Source organism: Archocentrus centrarchus, chromosome 5, assembly GCF_007364275.1.
Source record: "Archocentrus centrarchus isolate MPI-CPG fArcCen1 chromosome 5, fArcCen1, whole genome shotgun sequence".
Lineage (NCBI taxonomy): Eukaryota > Metazoa > Chordata > Actinopteri > Cichliformes > Cichlidae > Archocentrus > Archocentrus centrarchus.
The window spans coordinates 14,074,895-14,087,312 of NC_044350.1; the positions used below are offsets into that span (position 1 = coordinate 14,074,895).

The following is a 12,418-nucleotide window of genomic DNA, read 5'->3' on the forward strand; positions in this document are numbered from 1 at the left end:
ACCTGCTCCCTGCATAAAGGCACCAAAGCTTATGACAAAGATGGCACTGGAGAAAAGTCCATATTATGCTCTGGGCTGACAAATCAACAGAGTCTTTCTGAAGACAAGGAGGGGTCCACCACTCTGTGCAAGCTTCTTTTAGCTGTTCCCTTATTCACAATGGGTCACCAGAGCAGATGAATCTGCATATTTGATATGGCACAGGTTTTCACACTGGATGCCCTTCCTGACACAACCATCTCCAGGCATTTGTGTCTCCTCCTGGCCTCAAACTGGGGAGGTTTCACATGCTAGGCAAATGTGTTAACCACTACACCAGGGATATTCAAATAAAATTTAAAGAGGTCCAGTCAGACAAATTTTCATGAGGCCAAGGTCCGGAAGTCCAACTATTAATGTGATTATAATATATATATATATATATATATTATATATATATATATATATATAGATTATATATATATATATATATATATATATATACTATATAATATATATATATATATATATAGGGTTTTGTTAGTTTTCAGAGCATTAGTTTTTATATTGGTTTCATGCTTAGTTTTAGTTTAGTTTCGTCAGTTTTAGTTTTTCATACTTTGTCAGGTGCAAGAGTGACTATTGTATAATAATAACTCGACAAAAGTTACTGTTTAAAAATTGCATTCAACAACCAACTATTCACAAAATAGCAGCATTACGTGTTTAATGTGTGTAATATTAAGGAAACACATGAACATCAACAAGGAGAAACATAAGAAAAACATGAACTCCAAAACTGAATAAACTCTACAACAAACTTCAGCGTCAGTGCAGAACACGTGTTGTAAAACATCAGAACACAGCGAAAGTTGGACAAAAACAAACTGAACTCTTTGAAGGAATCAAAGCTCAAATCCAGCTGCATCCTGATGTTCTCACCACATGAAGCTGCTTCTGGTTTGGAGCTGCTCGGAGAGCTAGCTTTGCAGCCTCTGTACACAACCTACTTAAGTGGCCGACCATTTATGCTTGTGTAGCTGGATTGTGTGTGTTAATTACCTTGCGGTCGCGTGCTGGTGTTTTTATATGCGGTGCAGGCTGGGACTTTTTTGGTCCTCGCTCTTTGTGCTCAGTTTTTTGGCTGCAAACATATTTGTCCATGTTTGTCCACTTTCATCCATTCCGATAGCTTCAGCATCTCCCTCCAGGAATTTGCTGACATTTGTGAGTCCTTATATTGATGCTTTGATTATTAGTCCTGATTGTTATTCTCTCACTGATAAATTCAAACACTGCAGCAAAAAGTAGCCAGAAACGCACAAGGACTGAACAGTTATCACAACCTTGTGGGCTGTGTGGACCTGACATGTAGTTCGATTTCTCCGGAGGAGCACGTCAGGTTACGGTGAAGGATCAGTGCGGTTTCTCGGCAGACCGCTGCCATTACTTTGCGGACCGATGTGGTGAGCACGCACACAGTTGCCCGATGGTGCTCCCAGCTTAAACTGTTAGAGCGGAAAAAAAATGATTTCATATCAATCCACAAGGGGTTTTTTTTTAAATAAAATTACGAAAACAAAGGTTATTTTATCTATAGTTTCTGTTAGTTTTAGTTAGTTTTGTAAACTCACAATACTGTTTTTTGCTTTTAATTATAGATTTTATTTATTTCAGTTAATGAAAATGTTTTTTTCTGTTTCAGTTTTCATTATTTAGTTCGTTTTCGTTAACTATAATAAATCAAAGTTTACCAGCTGGCAGGGACCAGCTTGGTGGTATCACGTGGTATATCCAAACTCGCATGCAATTGGTCAGTGGGTTTCCTTGGCCGCTTCACTACTACCGTAAGGACTGTAAAAGCTGCGCCGGTAAACCAGAAAGCGCTCAACAAGATTTTAATTAAGTGGTCATTTCTGTTTTGGTATTAGGTTAGGGTCCGCTTGAGACATCATTTCGGTCCGGATCCGGACCGAGGTCCGCCTATTGGTGATGGCTGCACTACACTATGGAGCCACTACTACTCTGTTTAAGACTGTGGACAAAATAGGTCAATAATTTAAGGATGACAGTTCTCAAAATGAAACTATATAGAACTTGGGAATTTCAACTACAGTACTTACTATCAAAAGGCCTTGAATGCAAGTTATCCAGTATGCAAGAACAGACGGTATAAAAGATGTACAAACGTACTGGGGCACCCACACATTACACCTACAGGAATTGCTTGACCATGGAAACCCTTGCCATGAAGTTCCTGGTGCACAGTTGATGTGCTGATGTTAATGGCACAGGGGGCTTAGAACTCTGCAGTCACTAAGTCTGCAGAGCGTTGGCAACTTGTACACACTCTGTGCCTCAGCACTCAGTGACCCCACTCTGTAACTTTGCATGGTCTGTCACTTTGTTGTGGTTCCTAAATGCTTGCACGTTGCAATAATACCACTTATAGTTGGTTGTGGAACATGTAGGAGGGAAGACATTTCACTAACTGACTTGTGGCAACAGTGGCATCCTGTTATAGTACCTCACTCAAATTCAGTGAAATTTTTAGAACGACCCATTCTTTCAGACTGCATGGCTAGATTTTATACACCTGTGGCAATGGGACGGAAAACACCTGAATTCAAAGATTAAGAGGAGCAACCCAATACTTTTGTCCATATAGTGGAGCTTCCAGTTCTGAAAAGTGAAGCCAATGCACCAACACCTTAAACCTGCATTCTTTTTAAAGGCCACCAGGGGGCGTTAGCTGTTGTTGCAAAAAAGACTTCCAGTCCTATGATAGTCTATGGGAAAATGGCCCTCTGCAGCAACCTCTCTGTGCTCTCAGTCACTTATTTTGGGTTGTAATGTATAAAACATTGAGTCCATTTTATAGGTTTTGGCAATTTTGGCTGTCGGAAAGGAGGATTATCCAGGACATTCACCTTGGTTACCGCCTGGTGATTGATCAGTCAAGCCAGTGAGTATGTGGTTTCACAAACAGATCAGACCCCTCGTCATCACATCTGGTTTCAAAACACCAAGATGGTGATGGTTAAAATGCTTCTTTTCAGAAAAATGTAGATGCCACATCCTCCAGAAAAAAAGAGGAGAGGGATTATCCAATTAGATATGTTAGTCTTGAACAAATTTTGATTATACAGATTATTTGCAACCATTGCATTCTGTTTTTATTTACATTTCATGTGGTGTCCCAGATTTGGGGGAAACAGTGGTTGTAAGTGCCCTTTGGGGTTTGAAAATGTCTTTGGAAGACATGTTGCACACATGTGTTTTTTCTCCTCTGTATCCCTGCACATGTGGGTGCATACAGATGTAGAAGATACATTGTAAGCTTGAAGTGTATAAATAAATACACTAGTACTCTCCCCACTTCCACACTCCAATAGTCCAATATTCACACCCCTTCCCACCCACTGATGCCTTATCTTCTATTCTGAGGGAGTTGCAGTAGAGAAAGCGAACTGACAGAGTTCCAATAGTGTAGTTGTTAAGACATGGCAGGGCCGCTGTGGGCTTAACTGCTGGCTGGAAAACTTCATCTCACATCCCCCTGCTCCTCCTCCCTTTCTTTCATTCTGTCCTTTCCTGCCTCCCTCCTTCATTACTCTCGCCTTCCCCTCTGGTGGTCCTGCAACTCCAATCACTCTGCTCTTATTACCAGAGAGAAGGAGCTCGCACACACTCATAGACACACAGTGGCTTTTCGTTCTTCCTATTACCAGAGCATGTCCCTTGCTGCTGGGACTGTCAGGTACGCTTGATTCAGCTTTTTTCTTGACTTTCTGCTTCTCGTTGCTAAATCTTACTCTGTCTTTGTAATTGTGTCTCTCTCTCTCCCACCTTTCTTCTCCCTTACCTCACCTTCCTTCGCTCACCCAGGTGGCCAGGGGAACAAATTGGCGCCCGGCTGAGGTAAATGTGCCCTGTGCTGGGAGCCAGATGGTACTGGCACAGGGAACGAGGGAGCGAAGGATGGATCCTTCTGAGACATGGAGCGTCTAAGCCATGGCATGGCACAGCAGCATGGGGGGGATCTAGCTTTGCATGCTAATAATCTATTAGTGTTCAGGCACCTGAAAGCTGTGCGAAGGCCCTTGCCAGGGTCCACTGTGACTTGCTCACAGGTTTGGTGAATAGGAGTTTGAATGAAGAATGGACATGAACATACAGGAGGGAGGATTATGGAATAACATGCTGAGGAGTGGAAGGAGAGAAGAAGAGAGGATAACAAAGAGACACAGAATGAGAGGTGTGATGTCAGCTGCTAGAAGATAAATATGTTGTTAGTCTCACTTCTGATTTCTTCTTTGTGTCTTTTTGTCTGTCACAAAATTAAAAATGCAACCGCATGACAATAAGCTCTCTGGCTATTTTCCTAAAATGAACAGAATAGTAGTCAGATGATAGACATGTCTTAAAATGGGCCCAAAGCTAATCAAAAAAAAGACTTGGGATTTAGGTGAATTGTAGTAATGTAGCCATCTCGGTTGAGTGTTTAAGAACTTTGCCCTCTCTTTCTTTCAGTGTCATACCTTCTCTCTCAAAATCTCTCTCACTCTCATCTGTTTCTCTTTCAGGGTTTCTTGGCGAATTTCAGCTGCTCACTTCATGCTCCACTTTCCGCAACATCAACCCAAATTACAGTGTTCGGTGCTTACATAACGCATAGCATAGGATTTGGGCTTCAATAGCAGACCAATCAGATACGATAATTTTCATCTGACTTTGGCCTATCCTCCTCAATATTCTCCTATGATGGCACACAAGCTGCCTGGGCCATCCATGCATAAGCAACACTATCTGTAGGCAAATTCGTTCGCACGTACCGATGCACAGACTCAAGTCGACACGCCGACTGTGCATGCTGACATTTAAGGAAATACAGACGGTGTGTGTATCATTGTTTGTCTGTAGGTGGGTGCAAATGAGAAGGGCTAAATAAATTATTATTCCTGCCACTGATTCATCTTTGGATCATTTTCTCAATTAATAAGTGAATCCATTGGTGTATAAAACATCTAAGATCTCACTCACAATAGAACTCAGGTTAGTGTCTTCAGATGTATTGTTTAGTTTATCCTACATGGCAGAATTTCAGAGTATTCAATTACCATTATGTAAGACCAAAAAAAGAAGCATATACTCAAATTTGATAACACAAAACTGTCAAATTTTCAAATTTTTCTTCCTGAAAAATGACTTATTAAAGCAATAAATTATCAAAACACATCATTATTGGATTGCTCTATAAATATGAAGATGCTTTTCTGAAAGGTTGCTTGTCTTGTGATAAGGTCAGGCCACCTCCAGATACTGCACAAGGGCACCTCAGAGCACTTCTTCTTTCCCCTGCAGTCTAATGTATATTAACTCTGACACTCCTTCCCACTCACACCTACAAGTAAAATACACCTCTAGTACAGTAAAAATGGCTGAGTACCAAGCCTGGGAGGCTTAGCTCTGCTGGCCTTGGTTCAAGTAGTGTGAAATAGCTTTATCTGTATTAGCCAGCTGAACATTTACCACAGGAATGGAGATATATGTTTATTCATTGCAATATGTGCTTTAATTAAGTTTGGTTAGCTTCTTTCTCCTTTCTTTGCCCACATTGTTATATAAACATAGGCAACATAATTTTCCAGGCTGGCTGTTGTCAAAAAGTTAATAAACCATATTTCTAGGGAATATTACAATTAAGCTATCTTAAATTTTGAAGTGATTTATATGCTGGTGTTTTATATGCAGTGCCAGTGGCCAGCCACAATAGAAACAAATAAAATGCAGCGACTTTTTCCCTCCTGCTTTTTCCTGCTTCTTTATACTTTCTGATAGTTTCCGCAACCCCCCCCCCCCCCCCCCCCCCCCCCCCCCCCCCCCCCGCAATTCGCTGACGTCTGTGAATTCTAATATTGAAGTGATGATTATTTTTCTCTCTCACTGATAACAATAAAAACTGTAGTGAAAAAAGTAGCCAGACGTGCAGAGGAGTAGTCGATGGTACTGAACAGGCCAATCACAAGCTCTGTGGGCTGCGCCGACTGTATCTCAACATACAGTATATATGACTCTTCGGCATATGATAATTTGACTGATGGTCATCATACAGGTTAGCTGACTTTGCATTCATCATTAACTCACCACAGAACACCGCAACTACTCCTCAACACCAGTCTCTTAATCTACAACAATGGAATATTATACGATTAAATAATTTTATTGTGAAGGTCCCACCATCCAAACTGCCAACAAACACTATGAAACTTCAGTGATCTGCAGAACCTGCCAGGTGGACCACCATCTTAACAATACTCCATCCGTAAGGCCTTTAGAAAACCACTACTGAGTAAAAGATATACAACAACTTGCTTAGAGCTGACAAATATCAGGCACTGCAGTTCACCTGGTTAATACCATTACTATACCGTTACTGCAATCAAGCATGGGAATGGCAGCATTAATCTGTGGGGGTGTTTCTAGCTGCAGGGATAAGGAGGCTAGTCAAAGTTTGCTCAAGGATGAATGCAGCCAAATACAGAGAAGACCTTGAGACCTTGAGGAAATATGCTTGGAGTGCATGAGACTGGGGCAAAGGTTCATCTTTCAGCATAACAATGACAGGAAGCATACAGCAAAGATAATGATATTTTGGATGTTGTTGAGTGGAGCGGCCCAGAAAAGCCTAGCTTTTGACACAGTAGAGCATCTGTGGAGAGACCTAAATACTCCGCGTTTGCAGGCTTCTACAATAAACAAATGAATAAATAATTAATTAAGGGTTTGAAAAATTAAAAAAAAAAAAATCTAAAAACATGCATTCACTTTGTCATTTTTTTTTTATTGAGAGTAGATATGGAAAATGTCTTTTTCACCTAAAAACGTAACTTTCCAAATTAAAGCATGTAAAAGAGTGAAAAGGCCTGACTGCTTTGTGAAGTGACTGTATATTGTCATGCTGAGGCAGCGTGTTTTGGAAAGCACAGCACTGCGTCATCTTGCCTCTGATACTAGACTGCGTTGAGCTATGGACAAAGGTCATTTGCAAGAGTAGGAGGAGACAAAAACTGTCTGACAGACCAGTTAATGGACTAGTGGGTTACTGAGGAGTCAGATAAACAGAGAAAATGTGAAAGAGGGAAATGGGCCAAGAGAAAGAACCAAAAACTAAAGCCAAGATAGGTGCAGTGAAGAAGCACATAGGTCAACTATTTTCACATCTAGCCTTTGGAGAAGATACACCAGCTCTGAAACAATAATTCCTGAAGCGAGGCAAGGCTGGAGACATACGCAAAAAGTCACATTGCATGTGCTTTTCCATAGAGGCACAAAGCTACGTTTGTTTATGTGTCTGAACAAAAGTAAAGCAGCAATCACTGCTATGAGAAGTCAAACAAAAGGTCGCTGGTGTGTGTGAGGTCAAGTAAACAACACAGAAGCTTGTGTACATGCGTGTATGGAGGAGCATACTGGAGGGGACACAGAGGGTGGAATTCTGAAACAGAGACAGTTGTTTTGGAAGGGCAATGAGATCCGCGCGTGTGTGTGTGTGTGTCCCCTCATCTCTGTGTATTTGTATGCTAGCAAAAATAGACAGTGTTGTGCCTGACTGAAACAGGTGTCCAAACATCACAACACACACAAACTCACATCCTAGAATAAAGGGACACTCCGCTTTTATTCGTCCAAGAGTTACAAAGTGATGTCGGCAAGTTTAAGTTTAGAAATAATGATTAATTATAAAATAAGAATTCTGGTTTGCTAAACTCAAAGGCTTGGCTTGAGAAACGCAACCCAACAAGTTGGACTTTCTCAAGCACCAAACACTCAAGCTCTTCCTACAGGAGCTCAGCAGGGTTGACATTTAGTGACGATCCTAGCCACTCCATCTCCAACAGAATACCGGTTTCCTTACTCTCTAAATAGTTCTTGCATAGTTTAGAGCTGGACTTTTGGTCAGTGTCACTGTTGTATGATGAAACTGGTTCCAGTCAAGCCCTGTACACAGGGTATAGCATTGCACTGCAAAATAGACTGACAGTCTTCCTTCCCTTTAATCCTGAACAAATCTTCCATCTTTCCACTATCACATTTTTTTCTGCCATGCTTGGAAGATGGCATCAATCACTCCTCCAAGCATCTTTTCATTTTTTTTAAAGTCTTGCTCTCCTCCTCACAAATCTTTCTGAAACAGCAAATAAGACTTTTTTTTCCCCCAATCTTCCTCTGGAAAAAAAAAAAAAAGTCTGTTCTTTTGGCCATTTTAATCTTCTCCTTTTACTGGCCAGTGTAAGACTTGGCTTTGTCTTTGCAACTCTGCTGAAACTGGGTCTCTGCATGCCTCCATATGTATTCCATTAGAAATCTTAAAGGATTTCTGATGAATGATTCCATCAAACATTCCTTTAATTAAAAAAAAAATGTGCCAAGCAACCTGCAACTTTTGAGTAGTGGGTGTACTGGATGTTTAACCCCCAACCATACTGAAAGTCAATACGGAAACTGTCCAACTAATTAACTTTGACTACAATTGGTAAAATCTTCCTTTTCTGTGTCAGAAAAAGTAAAATACTGTTGTTAGCTTGATAGTTAGCTTTCAACGTGAAGAGCCCACACCAGTTTCTCCTTCAAGGAAAATTTATTCAGAATTTTAAAAATCTTTTTAATTAAAAACATATTCAAACATGGAAGTTGTGACACCTGTGTTACAGTGGAAGCACAGCATGTAGAAAGACTGATGGTTGAAGAAGGCAGTCTTTGTATTTACACGTTTTTTCACTCACTATCTGCCCTCTCTACATTACACACATGCCTGCTCTTTCCTCTGACAGTACCAGAAACAGTTTCTTTCACTCAGAAAAGAAACCGAGTGTGTGTGTGTGTGTGTGTGTGTGTGTGTGTGTGTGTGTGTGTGTGTGTGTGTGTGTGTGTGTGTGTGTGTGTGTGTGTGTGTACAATATAAGCATTTATGTGCATGCAAGCATGCTTGTGTGTTTAAAACCTAATTTGTCTGTGGGTAAACCCATCTCTGAGGGCTGTATTAGAGGCATTATGCACTGTAATGGGCTGACATGTTAATCTGAAACTCTATTCTCTGTAGCTAATGAACATATCCATCCTAGCCTGTGTGTGTGTGTGTGTGTGTGTGTGTGTGTGTGTGTGTGTGTGTGTGTGTGTGTGTGTGTGTGTGTGTGTGTGTGTGTGTCTGTGACCATGTATGTGTGCCAAAATGGCACCATCCCACTTTTATGATGCTGGCGAGGCAAACACAAATGCCAAGGTGATGGAGGTTTGTGTCTTTTGAACAATGACAACGCTGAAGAGTGCTGAATTTTGAATTGCTAGCACAGTTCATTTTTACATGTGTGCATGTGTGAGTGCGCATCTTTGGAGGGGAGGCACAGATCTGACAGTTTTGGGTCAAACCAGTCCCGTGGAGTCAAGAAACCTACAGAAGACATAGCAAAACACAGCGCACACATGCACATGCCTAGTAGGTGAAGATAACAAATGTTTTTTTTTTTCAGGCAAAAGGAAAGAAAGAGTGCTCAGTTTTGGGCAAAAAAAGAGAGTCTGTATTGCCATGCCAACACTCATACATCAGTCTGCACCTTGGGAGCAGAGCGGACTGAACACATGCATACAGAGAAAACCTCACATACCACACGCATGTAACTAGGGGGCTACACAGCAGAGGTGGCAAGAGCGAATGCAAAGCTGTTACATTGTAATGCAGTTGAGGGCATAAACACACCAGCTTTGGTCATTAGAGAGCAACAACATATCAGCCTAATTACCACCGACACATATAGGAAAGTGGGGTCACGAGCATTGCCAGCTGCTACAACATTGCTCTTATACACAGTATTCATCACATCCAAACCTGAGATTTCAGATGCCATATGATTTTATGTTACCCCCCTTCCCTACACACACACACACACACACACACACACACACACCAACATAATTTCAAAATGCACTCTGCAATTTCCAATAATGCATCAGGGCCAGGCAATCCTCATTCCTCAGCTGAGCAGCGCAAAACTGAGTCAAAATCAATTGCAACTGAGATTTTTTTCATTTCTCTGTCTTGCTGCCTGCACTGTCCATTGCATCACCTCTCCATTCTGTGACTGTTGTGGAAATGACCACAGGTGTGTTTGCCATGTGTGCGTGCGTGAGTGAGCGTCGTGCTTTGAGAGAGAAAGCGAGAGACAGCTTATGCATGTGCTCGCCAGCCATAATGTCTGCATAATGTCCCCGAGGTCTCTGACTGTATAACTAATACTTGTATTATTGCTAGAATAAAACATTACGCTGAACCCAGCAGGATTAGAAAACAAGCATGACAGCCTCTTCCCACTCTCCCTCACTGATACACACACACACACACACACACACACACACACACACACACACACACACACACACACACACACACACACACACACACAAGCAAACACACACACACGCATGCATGTGTGGAAGCAAGCAGCCCAAGGCCATGTACACTAGCAAGCAGCCATGTTTCTTTCACAAGAGGCTGCAGCGAGCTTGTCATCATCAGCATGATTCCCTCCCTCCCTCCCTCCATCACACACACACACACACACACACACACACACACACACACACACACACACACACACACACACACACACACACACACACACACACACAGCATACTGTGACATCATGCCACACATTTAGACCAGGGGGTCAGAGGCTAACATAGCTTTATGTGCTGAGGCTTCATTGTCGTCATGGTCTGTGACTTTAACAGCCCTTATTCAGCTCTCTTTCTCTTAAAGACACACATAAGGGCGACAGATGTCAAAGATAGCCCACAATACAATCAAGTCCTTTCGCTCCAATTTCCACTGACAGGCCGGTCACCACATGCAGAGGTGTTTCCACTTAGTTAATTACTGGTAGGCTCTGCCCTCTCCTCCTGCAGGCAGGGCTCTCAATGCCAGGCTCAGACCTCTACATGCAGAGTCAAGAATCTCTTAGTGAGTGAAAATCTCCCATTTATTTTTGACCCACCTTTCAACCTACTACATTACCTTTCTGCCTACTAGACATTTAGATCTTCCTTTCTGGCACCCTGCCACTTATGAGCTTTTGATGTGACATGTGCATGCATATCCCCATCATCTTCACAGATATCCCAAGACGTGATGGAGTGTTAGAGGGGATCCCCAGAAGATATAGGCTATAAATATTAAATTACATTTTAACAGGGGGTACTATCCCAGGTTCTCAGATTCTGGCAACAGAGCAAGACCTGCAAGACCTGCCTTGCTTACTAAGTTATTACCACCAGACCTGTGTCATTCATTCATTCAATTAATCAAATTTTCATTTAAATGAACACAATTCTCTTGATTCCTAGTAAGCCTGCATCTTTTTGTGCCAAAGACTTTTGGGGCTCAGCAAAGCTGGTTCTGGCTGGTTAGTGATCCATAAATTTAAGACCCCCTTCACCTATCTATAACCTCTCGTTACATAATCCAGCAATTTATAATGACAAACTGAACAGTGCTTTTCCCTTGGACAAAACCAGGACTATCTAACCCCACACCCCGGCCTGACTCCCCACCCCCCAAGGCCGGCTGCTCCTCACCTGAGGCAGCGCAGCGTTGATCTGCCGCTGGAGCACGTCCCTCTCGTGCAGCGCCCCCTGCAGCTTAGTCTGAGACTGAATGAGGGTCTCCTGAGTCTCCCTGAGGGACTCCAGCAGCTTGTCCCTCTCGTCCAGCATGTTGACCATCAGTTGTTCGAAGTTGGCCTCCTGGTCCGAGCCATTCGGGACGCCGCCGGTGCCTCTCGGAGGACCAGCCGAGTCTCCTTCGCTGATAGTCGGCATCACCTCACACATCATCTTTCCTGCCCTGTGGTCTGGGCAACGCTATAGGACAGTGTCGCTGTCGGGATTGAGAAGGAATATGTGTGTGGGTTACAACCCTGATAAACAGACTTACAGTAACTGATAAAGAGGGCCCATTAACGCCCCGTAGGAACGGACATTCAAAGCAATCGCAGATACGCACCTTACTCCCAACACACTGGAGCTCTATTTCTCATGCATCAAACGTGCGTTCTTACGCTTTATATCGCCATACCTAATCAGAGTGACTGAAATGATGAGACGATCGCTGACGTTTCATCCATATTAACCGGCGTTTTTTCACCCCGTGAGCAGATCCGCCCTGCCCGGCGCGCCATGCACTCACATGTACAAATCCCGGCGTGATGTGATTGACAGCTCAGAGATAGACGGGTACGTTTGGAGGGGTGGTGCCCGCGAGCACGACGGAGATCATAGTAGGTACATTGGGAGGAAAATTAAAACCAGAGGAAAATATCGGAGAACCGATCGGCGTCCTTATTCCTGTGGATAGTGAGAGCGACTCTTATCTGCATCCGCCTT

General features: G+C 42.6%; 1 protein-coding gene across 1 annotated transcript in view; it reads right to left on the reverse strand.

The window, feature by feature from the left end:
• The window catches only part of ppfia4 (PTPRF interacting protein alpha 4), a 61,461-nt gene extending 49,043 nt beyond the window's left edge, over positions 1 to 12,418 (reverse strand). The window contains 2 exon segments of the mRNA XM_030728807.1: positions 11,612 to 11,912; positions 12,111 to 12,418. Coding sequence (XP_030584667.1) covers positions 11,612 to 11,869 — 258 coding nt within the window. The 5' untranslated portion in view covers positions 11,870 to 11,912; positions 12,111 to 12,418.